The 15,988-nt window shown below is 41.2% G+C and overlaps 1 protein-coding gene across 1 annotated transcript; it reads left to right on the forward strand.

The window, feature by feature from the left end:
- Positions 1-2,447: 2,447 nt before the first annotated feature.
- LOC309546148 (keratin, type II cytoskeletal cochleal-like) lies at positions 2,448-14,471 on the forward strand (the record flags this gene model as incomplete). Its single annotated transcript, XM_082245687.1, has 9 exons — positions 2,448-2,876; positions 3,484-3,692; positions 5,539-5,599; positions 5,677-5,772; positions 5,865-6,029; positions 7,070-7,195; positions 13,054-13,274; positions 13,784-13,812; positions 14,305-14,471. 9 exons carry the CDS (start codon positions 2,448-2,450, stop codon positions 14,469-14,471), a joined length of 1,503 nt encoding a protein of 500 aa, XP_082101813.1.
- Positions 14,472-15,988: the final 1,517 nt, after the last annotated feature.

Genomic DNA, 15,988 nt, shown 5'->3' on the forward strand with positions numbered 1-15,988 from the left:
GATTGGCTGTTGAAAGCCCGCCATGAAAAGAGCGCCAAAGCATGCAAAACCCGGAAATAAAACGACCGAACACGGATTTTTACCCGAACATACAGTAAAGTGTCCGTGTCCGTGTTCGGGTAAAAAAAATCCAATTATTCGGTACGAACACGAATAATACAGTCCGTGTTCGCTCAACACTAGTCTGCGCTCAATCACACCTCCATCGGAGTTTCTTTCATTTTTTCCAATATCCAGGTAAATAAATTCAAATTTGGCATTCACAATTGCCATTAGAATTATGCTGAAGAACCCTTTATAGTTGTAAAAATAGGATCCTGAATGTGCTGGTGGTGTAATTCTCACATGTTTCCCATCAATTGCGCCACCACAATTAGGGAAATTCCACATATCCTGGAATTCTTTTGCAAGTTCTTTCCATTCTTGAGAATTTGAAGGAAACTTTTGGCAAGAAAGAAAAACATAAAAAAAATGTAACAATGATAATCATTGTTAATATTTTCATATTAATTATTTTAATTTCATATAGGATACACCAAGCCCAGTATCAGAGCAGCCAGGAACATCAACATAGAGAACTCAAAGAGGAAAGAAGAGAAATCTCAACTACGATACTGCCAGTTTGCTGAAGGATGCATCATCTATCATGAAGCAGAAAGATGATGAATGTGATGCTGTGGATCATCTTGTTGCACACAAGTTACGTAGGATGTCCATGGATCAACGAGACATTTTTTAAGCTTTAATGCAAAAAATGATTGTCATTGGACTAAAGGGAAATCTTACACATAACACTGATCTAATAGGGTATCGGGGATGTACATCTACACCTGTACCATCTGCTACACCTGTAAAATCTGCTACACCTGTAACATCTGCTACACCTGTAACATCTGGCCAATATTGGCACCCAACTAATATGTCTCAATCACAGGGAAACCCAAGCTGGTCAGTGCGTTCTGAACCACATCAAGGTTCTTGGTTTCATGGCTCCCAATACACCAATCTGTAAAATAATTGTATATATGTTGCTCAATATTATTGCTTTTGTTTCGTGTATTTGTTCCTTTTTTAATGGTTATTGTTTAATAATGTTATCTTTTCATAATGGTGTTTTTGAAATGGGTATGTATTGCTTTAGAAACTAGCATCTTTTTCAGACAACCGTGTACAGGAAGTTAAATATTATTTATAAAAATTGATGTTCTCTCAAAATTATACTTATGTTTGCATTAATATTCTTAAAAGTTACAGTTGTACTTTTTATAATTACCTTTAAATACTGTGGCTGGAGCATCTTCACTATGGCCTCACACGTCTCAGGTATGATTCTTCCCAATGATTGGGCAGAGATTCCAGTGGTGAACTTCAGGTCTTCATAAGACCTGCCTGTTGCCAAAAAATGCAGGGTTGCCATGAGCCTCTCCGCTGCACTAATAGATTTTCTCATGCAGGTGTCCTTTTTGGTGTTATGTGGCTGCACAAGAGATAATAGCATCTCAAAGGACTGCTGGGTCATCCGCAAATAATTAATCCTCAGGATTATTTTCCCTGAGGTTTGTCAGCAGGTTGACATGAGAAAATTGCTCTTGTTGCATGAGCCAGTCTTTGGCCCACACTCTATTCCTTCTATTTCTCTTCTTTTTCTTCTCCTCCTCCAAAGCAATCAATGCAATAACCATTGCTGCCATTTTCTGATTCCTATTATACCTCTTGAATGGCATTTTCTTTCTCAGAATAGTCGTGTGCTGTGACGAATGATTGTTCTGTTCGCAAATGACACGGCACGAGTTTTAACTGTAGGGGCAGTGCAAGTGGAGGTGTGGTTAAAAGGTCAAGACAACATCGCATCACTTCCTATACTGGCAGAAGAAACTAGTGTTTGGTCGTACGATTTTCGGATCACATTGATGGTACACTCGATGATGTACACGAGTGCCGCTTAATAAATCGTACGAAATTTGAAACGTGTATGGCCTGCTTAAGTGTGGAAGACTTTTGCAGGTACAAATAGCAAAAATAACATTAACATGAATATAGTTGAGATCCCTGAAATTCAATATCTTGATTTTTTTTCCCTATTATTGAGCCATTTCAAGCATAACCAACTTGTAAGAAATTACTGGGACATATACAAGACATTGTAATTGTTTCTTGTAATAACATGAGCTCATATTGCTTATACTAATTAAACATTGTTTTATTATATTATTAGCCACTAGTAAAAGTGTCACAGCTTTGAAAATATAGGTGGGTTACTGTTTTATTTTCTGTGACAAACGGATGAACTATTATCATCAAGTTGAATTCACAACAATGTCGATATTACTAACTACACCCAGTTTAGTATAAAAAGAGCCTAGCAAATGTCAGTGCATTTAACATTGCTCTGGAGAGTAGACAACGCCTTCGTTTCTCTGTGTATCAACTCTAAGAGGAGATCCATCATGTCTCACCGCTCCATCCTGGCCTCATCTGGACACAAGCACTTCAGTTCTGGTTCTGTTTCATTACCCAAACCCAAACTTTCCAGCTCACACAGCTTCTTATCACACTCATCTAAAAATGTTCACCAGACCCATTGTTTCAGCAGCAAGAGTGACCATTCTGTTGGGTCAAAGGGACCTAAGATTTCAGTGGGAAGTTTCCATTTAGGAAAAAGTGGACATGGACATGGATCTGGATTTGGTATTATTGGACATGGTCATGGATTTAAAGGAATGTCTGGTTCTGGAGGGATCACAACAGTTACTGTAAACCAGGGTCTTCTGGCTCCTCTCAATTTGGAGATTGACCCAAATATCCAAAGAGTTAGAACAGAAGAAAAGAACCAAATTAAAGGCCTGAATAATAAATTTGCCTCCTTCATTGACAAGGTGAGTATTGTCAAATTAATTTATAATGAAATGAAAAGGTATATATACATATGATTAGGTAGCTGACAATATTTATAGGATAAAAAAGAACACAACATCAAAGCACATGTGTTATGTTGTGTTTAACTAAAGTACTAATGTTGTGTCCCTAAATGTACAATTTATTTTGCATGAACATCCAGTGCAGTTTGATGCTATCAAGTATAACTGTCATAAACAGAAGGTCTATGAAAATATGTTGCCCTTACTATAGTAACTATGAATGCAATAGGGCTGGTTTACTAAAGGGTTAGAGAACCGTAATTCAAAAGTTGTTTAAATGTTAACTTCAATTATCCAAACATGTGAAAAGCACCTGCGCATAGTTGTACATTCATAATTAACAGGAATTTGCTTTTCATATTATTGAATAATTGAAGTAAATATTCACACAAATTTTTGAGTGAAGATTTTATCTCCTTTACTGTCCCAGTCTAAGAATATGGAAAATATTATAATGAAATTATTTTGCCAATCCAATCTGGCTTAGGTTCATGTGAAACCATGTATATTACTGTATTACCCTATTTCTATACCCATAAGCAATTATTTTATACTCCAAACACAGGTAAGATTTTTGGAACAGCAGAACAAGATGCTGGAGACCAAATGGTCTTTTCTACAGGAGCAGAAGACAGCCAGGTGTCAGATTGAACCTCTGTTTGAGGCTTTTATTGGCAACCTCCGGAGACAGCTGGAGAATCTAGAATGTGAGAGAGCTCGTCTGGATGCAGAGAGGAACAGCATGGAGGGCACTGTGGAAGAAATAAGGAGAAGGTACCAATACTATTCCACACTAATGCATTAATGTATGGGGTACCCTGCATCTAGCAGTAAAGCTTTACCCACTCCATGTTTTGGGGCCAGGCTCAGACTGGCAATATGGAAATTCTACTATTAGTTCTTACAGTAAATCCTAGCATCTAGTTTTGAAAGCAGAACTAATTACACAATGTTTCTTAAAATGAAAGCTTGAATTAGAAATGTTCTTTATGTTTTTGAATCCTTAATCAAAAATCAGTGTATGCTACATTTAAAAGAGAAGTATGGGATTTGTTTCCCCCCAATAATACCTACCTAGGTGGATACAGCATCAGTTCAACGCTGCATCTGCCGGCCGCTGGCTCTAACATTGAGAACCGAGCAATCTAACACGGCTGATCACTCGGTTCTCAAAGCTCCCTAAGGAGAGAGCTGATGACTGTCAGGAGCAGCCAGCTCAGGCTCTTAGCGGCTCGCCGAGAGGTGGAGCTGGTTGCCGGACCATGCATGTGGTCGGATCCCAACCATATGGACACAATCTTGCCCGAGCCTGGACTGGCTCTGTGACATCTACTGAAAACAGGTCACAGGTGTGCAGAACAAACTGCACTCCTGTGATCCATAGGAGAAGTAAAGCCAAACCAGCTTTGGCTGTACTTCTCTTTTAAGGCATGCCTCTGTTGGTAACTGTCATAGTTGCCAGTGTGCTTATGTCAGCTCTAAACAGAGCTTTCATTAAAAGGGTTGGTGTTATAGCTGTGTAGCACCATGGCAACTGCAGATCTAAATAAAGGCAAAGATTGTACCATCTTCAGCTGCAAAAGAATAGAAGGGTATACATTTGCTCTGATACTGCATTTAGCTCTTTGGGAACAAGTAGATTTGGTTTGGTAGCAAAAAAAAAACAAAAACAAAAATATATATATTTGTTTCCTTTGAAATTTATTGGAAATAAATAGTACATAAAAAAGTGCATTTTCCTATAATTTTTCCCAACACAACCTTTACAGAATTTGAGAACCCTCAGTTATTCACCACAAAATATATTAGTCTTAGTCTGCTCATAAAAATCATATCACAGTGCAACTTTTAGGTAATGTAGCAATAGGGTAAAACTAAAAGGAAACATATTATTTTAATGCACGCAGGGGGGGGGGACTGTTTGCAGAAATCATTTGAACAATATTACAATAAGACTAATCTGGTTGACATGGGCACAAATGATTACAATGGTGACATTTTCATATTTGCCACCATGAAAAATTCAGATGACATTGTATTCCCTTATTCCCTTGTATTAGCAATGAATGCACATCTTCCCAAACATCCAACATTATTGACATCCAACTCCATTGTTGTGAGGATTTTGAAAGGGAAAATTATTTTTTTGTTCAATTTTTATTTACCCTTTTTTTCTTCTGGATCTATTAAGTAAAGACCAGATACACACCCTTATGCAGATGTGCAGCAGCAGATCATTTGTAATAGTGATCTATTGCTGTCTGCAACAGCTCTGCCTGGGCTTACATACTCAATGTAAGTGCAGTGACTTGACTTGTGACAACATTGCATGTCCGATGTAAACACTGTACTAAACAGAAGCATAGTGTTTACAATTGCTTCTGCAGTGCGCTCCTATGGAATAAACTGCACTGGGACGAATAGTCACTCTATTCACACCATTTTAAATTGGCACTGGGGACTCAAGTGGTTTAGAATGTTCATTAACTAAACATGGGTTCAAGGCATAAGGGCTGGCAATACAAATATAACAAAAAATAGATAAAATAACAGTTCATAATTTACAGAGTGTTTACCATGTAAAGGACATATGAGAAAATAAAAATGTGTATTTTTACAGATATGAAGATGAAGTCAACAGAAGAACAGGAGCCGAGAATGAATTTGTTTCTCTAAAGAGGGTAAACATTTAAAAATTAATCACAGATTTTTGTATTATCTGTTAAAGCAACACTAATACCTGTATTTCTAACTTTAGGATGTTGATGCTGCTTTCATGAACAAAGCTGAACTTCAGGCCAAGGCCGACTCCCTGAACGATGAGATCAGCTTCCTTAGGACCCTGTATGATGCGGTAAATAATGCCGTTTTGGGCCATAGACACATTCCCTAATTCATTTTATAATGCTGTACTGTAGTTGATGTACATATTTTCTAAATTTGCAGGAAATCAATCAACTCCAAGCTCAGATTTCAGACACTTCAGTTCTTGTGTCAATGGACAACAGCCGAGACCTAGACATCAATGGTATCATCGCTGATGTCAGAGCTCAATATGAAGAGATTGCTAACAGAAGCAGAGCAGAGGCAGAAGCCATGTACCAATCCAGGGTGAGTGTGTTATCATTAGAGCTACAAGGCCACAGGTATCCTCATGCATTGGAATTCAGAATAAATATAAGCAGCTAAACATGAAGAGTTTGAATAAGTGATTGGGAGGAATTGGTATATGTCCACCACAGCCAATATTTTGTCAAGGTTTATTTTAAAATAATATATTGATTTAATGAGACTAATGCTGTCAGTACAGTGACCCGGTGTAAAAACACAATTAGTGTGCTGCCACCTGGCTAGCTTGAGGTCATCTGTGTAATAGATCATAATTTCAGATTGTGATTACAGCCAACCCTTTTCCTTGAAAACTACATAATATGCTATGCATAGTTCAGCCCAAAATTAAAATGCATTAAAGCGCATCTCTTCCCTCCCAAAAAGTATAATATACTACAATTTACCGCTCCTTAGATGTGGTGCCTACAATAGTTTTCTTTTTTGGCCTTTTCCCTTTTTTTCACTTGGTAATACTGCAAAAAACACACTTCTTTTCCCTCATTCTACTGTATCTATGGAGGGAGTCATAGTTTTCACTATGACTTCAAATATGTCTTCCTCTTTATCTCTATTACGTTAGTGGTTGGGATTAGTAGTTTACAGACAGAAGAAAACATTGTTTACGCGCTCAGTTCAACTCACTGGAACTAACCAAGACACTGCATTTCTGACTAGATCAACACATATTTTCTTTATCTCCTGAAAATATTTTTAGCATTAAAAAGGAAAATTAATGCAGCCATCACATCAAAGTACTGGTAATCTGAAATATATTATTTCTTTCTATATTTTTTTTTGGGGGGGGGGGGGGGGTAGATATTATTTAACATCTGTGGTCATTTTTTTCCTGGCGATTTCTTCTACTTATGATATAATTCAATTTAAATTAGTAGTTTTAAATCTTAATATAATAAAAAATGCAATTTTTCTATGAGACATCAAATAAAGTGGTGCATGGAATAACAAAGAATTAAATCATTTGGTGTCCACAAATATTTAGAATTTTCTTTTATTTATTTTTATTTTTTTATTATGTACAGTTTGAAGACCTGCGGTTGGCAGCTGGAAGAAATGGAAATGATCTGCAGAACAGCCAAAATGAGATTGCGGATCTCAATCGAACAATTCAGAAGCTTAAAGGTGAAATTGAATGTGCCAAATCCCAGGTATGAATCCAGTTGTCAGGGTTACCTGATCCGAGGCCGAGGTGCTGAGAGGGCTCCCCTTGCGGCTCAGTGCGGCACACCCCTGGAGATGGTACAAAGGGTGTGGCGCCCCAAGTGGCACGGGTTACCAGCTGCAGGCAGGTAGGTAGAACCAGAGCAATCCGAGAGCGAACTGGAACAGGCTGGAATCGCAGCAGGGTATGAGTCTTCAAGGCTCTGAAGCAGCCGGGCTACCTTGTGCCAAGGAATAGTCTCTAGTAGCGGAAACCGTGGTACAAGCCGAGGTCATGCACAGGAGACAACCAGAATAGCCGAGGTCTTGAAGCAAGCCGGGGTCATACACAGTAGGTAACGGAAGCAACGTCAGTGGGAGAAGCCAAGGGTCAAACCAGGAGCAGGAGATCAAACGGAATCAGGAACAAGCCAAGTCACAACAGGAAATCCAAACAGGAAACAGAAAGCACAGGAAACACAGGAAGCTGAGAGATAATCCAGCAATGAGTCTGATCCTATGGCCACCTTTTATAGGCCATTTCCCTGACAGGCCAGCAGAGGGCTGTGTCAGTTGAGTCAGGAGCATCCATTTCTATTACTGGCAATGTTGCCAGTTCTCCTATGGCCATTTCCCTGACAGGCCAGCAGAGGGCTGTGTCAGTTGAGTCAGGAGCGTCCATTTCTATTACTGGCAATGTTGCCAGTTCTCCTATGGCCATTTCCCTGACAGTGCCCCCCCCCCCCAAGGGGCAGCCTCCGGATGCCCAGACGGGCCAGTCTCTCTGAGTGTCTGTTGTGGAACTCCCGGATCAGTCTAGGAGCGTGTACATTATTTGCAGGCTCCCAGGAATTTTCCTCTGCAGAATACCCCTTCCACTTGATGAGGTACTGGGTTTGTCTACCCCTTTTTCTGCAGTCCATTATGGCCTCCACTTCATACTCCGCTTCACCCTCCACCAGGACTGGAGGAGGGGGTAATTCATGCCTACCAGAAAAAGGGCTGGGTACAACTGGTTTTAGCAGAGATACATGAAATACTGGGTGAATTTTGTAGGAGTTGGGTAAAACCAGTTCGAAAGCCACAGGGTTGACCTCCCTTTTCATCTCAAAGGGTCCAACGAATCTTGGACCCAGTTTTCGGGATGGGCAGGAAAGTTTCAGATTAGCTGAGGAAAGCCACACTTTGTCCCCTCTTTTAAAGGTAGGTTCGTTTCTTTTCTTTTTATCATAGAACCTCTTGTAATCCGTTTGTGCTTTCTGGACGGCCTCCTGAAGGAATAAGTAGTTTGTCTGAATAGAATTAATCCGGTCTTGAACTGCAGGGACAGATGCTTCTGGAAGGGTATTGGGCAAAAAGGAGGGATGGAACCCATAATTCGCCCAAAATGGGGACTGGTTAGTGGAGGCATGTACCGAATTATTGTATGCAAACTCCGTACATGGGAGAAGGGATATCCAGTCATTTTGGGCAAAGGTACAGAAACAACGAAGATACTGTTCTAGCGTCTGGTTTGTTCTTTCTGTCTGGCCATTGCTTTGGGGATGGTAAGCGGAAGAAAGACATATTTTAATGGACAAGGTCTTGCAAAGATCCTTCCAAAATCTGGAGGTGAACTGTACTCCTCTATCGGAAACAATATTATCCGGAAGCCCATGTAGTCTGATTACTTCCTTGATGAATATTTTTGCTGTTTCTGGGGCTGATGGAGTGCCGGTCATGGGCAGGAAGTGGGCCATTTTGGTCAGACGATCCACTACCACCAAGATGGTAGTAAAACCCCCAGATGAAGGTAAGTCAACAATAAAGTCCAATGAGATCATCTTCCAGGGTTGCTCAGGGATGGGTAGAGGCCTTAACAGACCCCAGGACTTGGTGTTGGACCCCTTGTTGCGCTGACAGACAACGCAGGAGCTAACATAAGACTGGCAATCCTTCCTTAAACTGGGCCACCAGAAGGAGCGTTGGATAAGCTCAAGGGTCTTTCGTACACCAAAATGTCCGGCCAGCTGATGGTCATGGAAAGTCTTTAGAACTTGGAGCCTGACTGGTTGGGGAACGAAAACTTTGTCCTGGTGCCAAAGGAACCCGTCTCGACTCTCCAAGGGGGGTATTTCTGTGTCCGCGTACTGGGTGGATGCCTGTTTAATTGAGGATTTAATTCTGGCTGGATCAGGAAAAAATGTTGTGCTGACAGAATGGTACTTGGTTCCACAGACTCGGGGGCATCAGGGAACATTCGGGAGAGGGCGTCTGCTTTCCCGTTCTTGGAGCCTGGTCGGTAAGTTATGTGGAAATTAAATCTTGAGAAAAATAAAGCCCACCGGGCCTGTCGTGGTCTCAGACGTTTAGCGGCCCTCAGGTATTCTAAATTTTTATGATCAGTGAAGATCAAAATTGGGTGGGCGGCACCTTCCAATAAATATCTCCACTCCTCCAAGGCAGTTTTAATGGCCAACAGTTCTCGGTCACCCACATCGTAATTTCTCTCTGAGGGGCTCATCTTTTGAGAGAAAAAGGCAATAGGGTGAAGTAGGGCCTTAGGTCCTTGGCGCTGAGACAAGATGGCTCCTGTGGCTATTTCTGAGGCGTCTACCTCTAACACAAAGGGTAAAGCCGGATCTGGGTGCTGTAAGACTGGTGCAGAGGTGAACAGTCCTTTGAGTTTGTCAAATGCTGCCTGAGCTTCTGGGGACCATTTGAATCTGGTCTGCTGGCGAGTCAACTGCGTAATCGGTGAAATGATAGCTGAAAAGTCTTTTACAAATCTTCTGTAAAAATTAGCAAATCCTATGAATCGTTGAACACCCTTCTTGTCTGAAGGGGCTGGCCATTCAAGGATAGCTTTCACCTTTTGTGGGTCCATTGCGATTCCCTTGGTAGATATGATAAGACCCAGGAATTGGATGGAAGTCTTTTCAAATTCGCACTTTTCTGCTTTAATGTATAAACCGTGCTTCCTCAGAGTTGCAAGGACTTTTTTCACGTGAGCTCTGTGGAGATCCAGGGTAGCAGAGAAGATGAGGATGTCATCTAGGTAAACGATTATGAAATAGTCCAAAAATTCCCGGAAAATATCGTTTACGAAGTGCTGGAACGTGGCTGGGGCGTTACATAATCCGAATGGCATAACTAAATATTCAAAATGTCCGAACCGGGTCCTGAAAGCCGTTTTCCATTCGTCCCCCTCCCGGATACGAACAAGATTGTAAGCTCCCCGTAGATCAAGTTTAGTAAAGAGCTGGGCAGTTCGGAACCTTTGGAAAAGTTCAGGGATGAGGGGAAGTGGGTATCGGTTTTTAATCGTAATTTTGTTAAGTTCCCTGTAATCCACACATGGCCTTAGTGAACCATCTTTCTTCCCGACAAAAAAAATTCCAGCTCCAGCGGGGGAGGAAGAAGGGCGGATGAATCCCTTTTCAAGGTTCTCATTAATATACAGTCGTAAAGTTTCTAGCTCAACCTCAGATAACGGAAATATACGTCCGAAAGGAATCTCGGCACCAGGAAGCAGTTCAATGGGGCAGTCGTAAGGCCGATGAGGTGGGAGAACATTGGCCGCCTTCTCATCAAAAACATCCAAAAACTCGTGATAGACTGTAGGTATAGCCTGACTGACATCTGGAATTGATTGGATGGTTGAACAACTGGCGGGACTGCTAACCCCAGGAACGAAGCAGTGTTGCAGGCAGTAGGGAGAGGTAAAGGAAATCTCCTTCTTGGCCCAGTTAATCTGTGGATTATGGGCTTGCAACCAGGGAATTCCCAGGATGATGGGGAACATGGGAGAGCAAAGGATGTCAAAACAAATGAATTCCTGGTGGCCAGAGTTTGTTATTGTGAGGATGGGCTTGGTTTCCTGGGAGACAAGTCCAGAACTGGGCAAGGAACCATCGGCCAGATGTACCTCAAGTCACTGACGTTTATTGCAGAGGGGTACACGGAGTCTTCTTGCCAAAGTCAAGTCCATAAAACAGCTGCAAGCCCCAGAATCAACTATGGCTAGGAGCCGGACCTCCTCTTCCGCCACCTGTAGTGAGACAGGAAGAACGAGATGAGATGGAAAAGATCCGGAAACTTGGAAGTAAGGGCTTTGTGGGAGGAACTTACGGGGTCTCACGGGGCAGTTTCGTAGGAAGTGTACAGACCCTCCGCAGTAGAGACAAAGATTGGCGTGTCGGCGGCGTTGTCTTTCATCTGCACTTAGTGAAGAACGCACTTGGCCGATCTGCATTGGTTCATCCTCTGCATGGGTAGCAGGGAAAGGTGCTGGTGTTGGAGTGAAGTGGTAAGGGGCCCTAGGCAACATCCAGGTTGGGCGAGAAGTCTGTGAGCGCTCAAACCGACGCTCCCGGAGGCGCCTATCGAGCTGGATAGTAAGTTGAATCAGTCCCTCTAGAGTAGTGGGAATCTCTACCCTGGCCAACTCATCCTTAAGAGATTCGGATAACCCCAGACGGTATTGGTACCTGAGGGCCGCCTCATTCCAGCACGTATCAGTGGACCACTTGCGGAACTCTACTGTGTAATCTTCGGCGGGGCGTTTTCCCTGCTGGAGGGAATGCAAGGTAGCCTCAGCCGTAGCCACACGCTGAGGATCATCATAAAGTTGGGCCATTAGATCAAAGAAGGTGTCAATAGAATTGAGAGCAGGGTCCTTTTGCTCCAGCAGGCCATGGGCCCAGGCCTGTGGCTCCTCCAACAGTAATGAAATCACAAACCCAACCTTTACAGTCTCTGAAGTGAAAGTCCTAGGCTGGATTATACTGTCAGGGTTACCTGATCCGAGGCCGAGGTGCTGAGAGGGCTCCCCTTGCGGCTCAGTGCGGCACACCCCTGGAGATGGTACAAAGGGTGTGGTGCCCCAAGTGGCACGGGTTACCAGCTGCAGGCAGGTAGGTAGAACCAGAGCAATCCGAGAGCGAACTGGAACAGGCTGGAATCGCAGCAGGGTATGAGTCTTCAAGGCTCTGAAGCAGCCGGGCTACCTTGTGCCAAGGAATAGTCTCTAGTAGCGGAAACCGTGGTACAAGCCGAGGTCATGCACAGGAGACAACCAGAATAGCCGAGGTCTTGAAGCAAGCCGGGGTCATACACAGTAGGTAACGGAAGCAAGGTCAGTGGGAGAAGCCAAGGGTCAAACCAGGAGCAGGAGATCAAACGGAATCAGGAACAAGCCAAGTCACAACAGGAAATCCAAACAGGAAACAGGAAGCACAGGAAACACAGAAAGCTGAGAGATAATCCAGCAATGAGTCTGATCCTATGGCCACTTTTTATAGGCCATTTCCCTGACAGGCCAGCAGAGGGCTGTGTCAGTTGAGTCGGGAGCATCCATTTCTATTACTGGCAATGTTGCCAGTTCTCCTATGGCCATTTCCCTGACAGGCCAGCAGAGGGCTGTGTCAGTTGAGTCAGGAGCGTCCATTTCTATTACTGGCAATGTTGCCAGTTCTCCTATGGCCATTTCCCTGACACCAGTGTTTATTTTATAATTTTTTGACCAACTTTACAATATTATTAGCACCTCTGATTTAGGGTTTTTAACAGCTTCATAGGGATTATTTAGCTGAATGTTTATTGTTATCTTTTTTCCAGATTTAGACTCACCAGAAATGTTTTTTGCTTCCCATTTTAATATTTTATATTACATCACATTGCTTAAAGTATAATTCCTTTGTAATATGTAATTTATTGGTTTTTTTATTGATATAATGGAAACAGAACATTTTCAGCACTTGTTTCATTAAGAACTTTTTTGCTCATGTATATTTTGTCGAGCTTATTGAACTCAAATAAAAATAAGCAACAGATACTTAATTGACCAGATTAAAACAAAGAATGCATGTTATTTAATCATTTCTAGCGTGCTGCACTTGAAGCTGCTATCAGGGAAGCTGAGGAAAGTGGTGAAGCTGCTGTCAGGGATGCCAAGCATAAATTGTCTGAATTGGAGGCTGCCCTACAGAAGGCCAAGCAGGACATGGCTCGCCAACTAAGAGACTACCAGGAACTGATGAATGTTAAACTGGCTCTGGATATTGAAATTGCTACTTATAGGAAAATGCTGGAAGGAGAAGAGCACAGGTAATTATTTCAGATGTCAGGCAAGGAACATGCATACTGGAATATAAAACAAAGAGATTACCTCATCAGTCTGCTGCTGCTCTTTTACTGTCCTTTACCAGGCTTGGGGTATGGAGGTGACCTAGCTATGTTATTTAGCTGCATCAGAGAAAAGTCAGGTCACCAGGACGGCTGTGCTGTGTGGTATTGCCAGAGTGTACTTTTGACTATGGACCTCAAGAGTATTAATAGACTGGGGGTCTGCAAAAGTTGTAAATCCCTTCATAAATATTTTTGCCCATCTGTCACAATTGGGCAGCAATATTCAAATGGACAGGTATTGTATGTAAGGGTCAGAACCGTGAAGTCTGCATTTTCTTTGTATGTAAGAAATACATTTTAGTTCTCTAGTTTCTGCCTGATAGTCTGTTCATATCTTATTTACTAGTTAATATTCATAAGTGTAAGAAAAAAAAAATCTCACAAAATTAAATTCATGCTAAAATTCTGTTAATTTTTCTCTTTCTCAGGATAGGTGCAGAGGGGCATGTAAACATTTGTAAGTAAAACATTTTGTTCCATATATATTTAAAACCTACGTGCAAATTTACATACAGTATTAATTCCACACCTCCCACATTTAGTGTGGAAATATTTAGAATATAGTTTAAATACCAATGAATAAATATTAATTTATATTAATTATTTTTACAACAGATGCTATACTCTAAACTATTATGTGTTAATATTATTTTGGTTAATAATACTGTGCAAAGATCATGATATGCAGTTTCTAATTTCAGCCAACCACAGACCATCTGAAACTAACTTCACCTATCTTTATAGTCTAAAATATAGAGATAAGATGACTAGGGAGGGTGGATTAATGAATAATTAATGAAAGTATACTTGCCCTTGAAGAAAATTTGAGTAGACTTGCTTGCTTCATAATAGTGCATTGTCTTCTAAATGAAATTGCCTTAACATGTATTTACGGTTGGCCTAGAATAGCAAAGGTTACTATATTGACATACCTATCCATTTGTTTCAGCTGTCCTGCACTCCAGCACTGGAGGAAAACATCATTCCTCAGGAAAGTCCCATGAAGCTAGTGGCCACCACCAGCACCAGCATCACCATCATCATAAGGGAGGATTCAGCTCCAGAAGCCATGTCCCCATAAGCAATCATCACTCCAGCCATGGACATCACTGCTAAAGTGAAGACCTATATACAGAGATATGATGAGGCTGCTCAGTTGATGCCTGGCATAAAAGCCTACATAGAAATGTAGAAATCTCCCTTTCATATTATGTCTATTCTTTATATGAATTAGGGGTGCTGGCTTGCTTATTAGTGTAGTATAAATATAATGTTTACTGTATATATTTGTGACATTGTATGCTGTAAAATGCTTCAATAAACATTAATGCATGTTCTTGCATCTGCTATAGTTATAAATACTGACACTAGCTTAAATTACACTTCCCATAGAACATGTACAGTTGTTGATGATTTACAAATCAATTTTTGACCACTGGGAGTATATAAATGGATGAATTGACAAGCTCAGACCATTCCCGCTTTATATTACCCTCAATTATACAGAAAACACATATTATGCATGTCTGCTAAGCATATTTTACCATGGCCAGAAGTTCCTGTCCAGTAAAGTTTACTGTTTAATGCCCCACTCACACGCACATGCTCTTTATTGCATGCCCTGGTAGATGAAAATTAAGCTACCAGCAGGACCAGAATAGGGGCTAACAATCAGCTCTAGAACAACCTTTCTCTACCAGGGTTCTGTGGCACCCTAGAATTCTTGCTAAGATTGCTAGGGGCTCATAAAGCTTTGAGCAATAGGAAATTGATCACCTACCCATACTGACCACCAGTGTAAAAAAGCTAATTTGACATTGACCACAAATGCAAGGAGGCGCTTTTTTCACCAGCAACTAATGTCAGGGAACACCACATGTTTTACTGTTTGTAGTTCTGTTCTTTTTCTGTTACTACTATTCATTTCCTGACTTTGGCCAAATGACCTTCCGAACAATGCAAATGTTAAAAACCAAATAATGAACCCCATTGAAGTCTATGGGACCCGAACTGAAAAAATCAAAAGTGCCCATTTTGAAGGCCTATATGCAAGTAATTGGGAAAACAAAGGGTATGGGGGTCCGGGTACTGCACTTGGGGACATATACTGTATCAATGAACACAAAGTTAGTAAAAAAAAACATAATTTTTAAATGAGCAGTGATTTACTAATGCTTAAAGTGAAACCATAAAAATGTGAAATAAAAAATAAAAATTAATTTAAATATAGTGCCTGGGGGGTCCCCTTAGTCTGTCTGTAAAGTGGCACATCTGTACCGTGTATAGAACCTGCTAAAGAACAAATGACATTTATAAAGCCAAAAAAATGTCATTTTCCCTGGAAGCTTTAGTGCACTCGGAACAAGATTAGAGATTTTTTTGGATAAATTCTGGTGTCTCTTTTGCAGACTATGGATAAAAGTAACAGGTGAGGAAAAATTGGACTTTGGGTGTTGGTGATGTGTTCACACAGTAACCTTATAGAGGTACTCTTGATGAAAGCAGGAATTGGCTTTGCTGTCAAAAATTGAAATGATATGCCCTTTTCAAACAGTTAATGAAAAATTGGGCTTTGGGTGTTGGTGGAGGACAAGGAGGCAGAATAAGCCACTCTGACAGCTGCCGTGGACTGC

Source organism: Pelophylax lessonae (genome assembly GCF_965119305.1).
Source record: "Pelophylax lessonae genome assembly, chromosome: 2".
Lineage (NCBI taxonomy): Eukaryota > Metazoa > Chordata > Amphibia > Anura > Ranidae > Pelophylax > Pelophylax lessonae.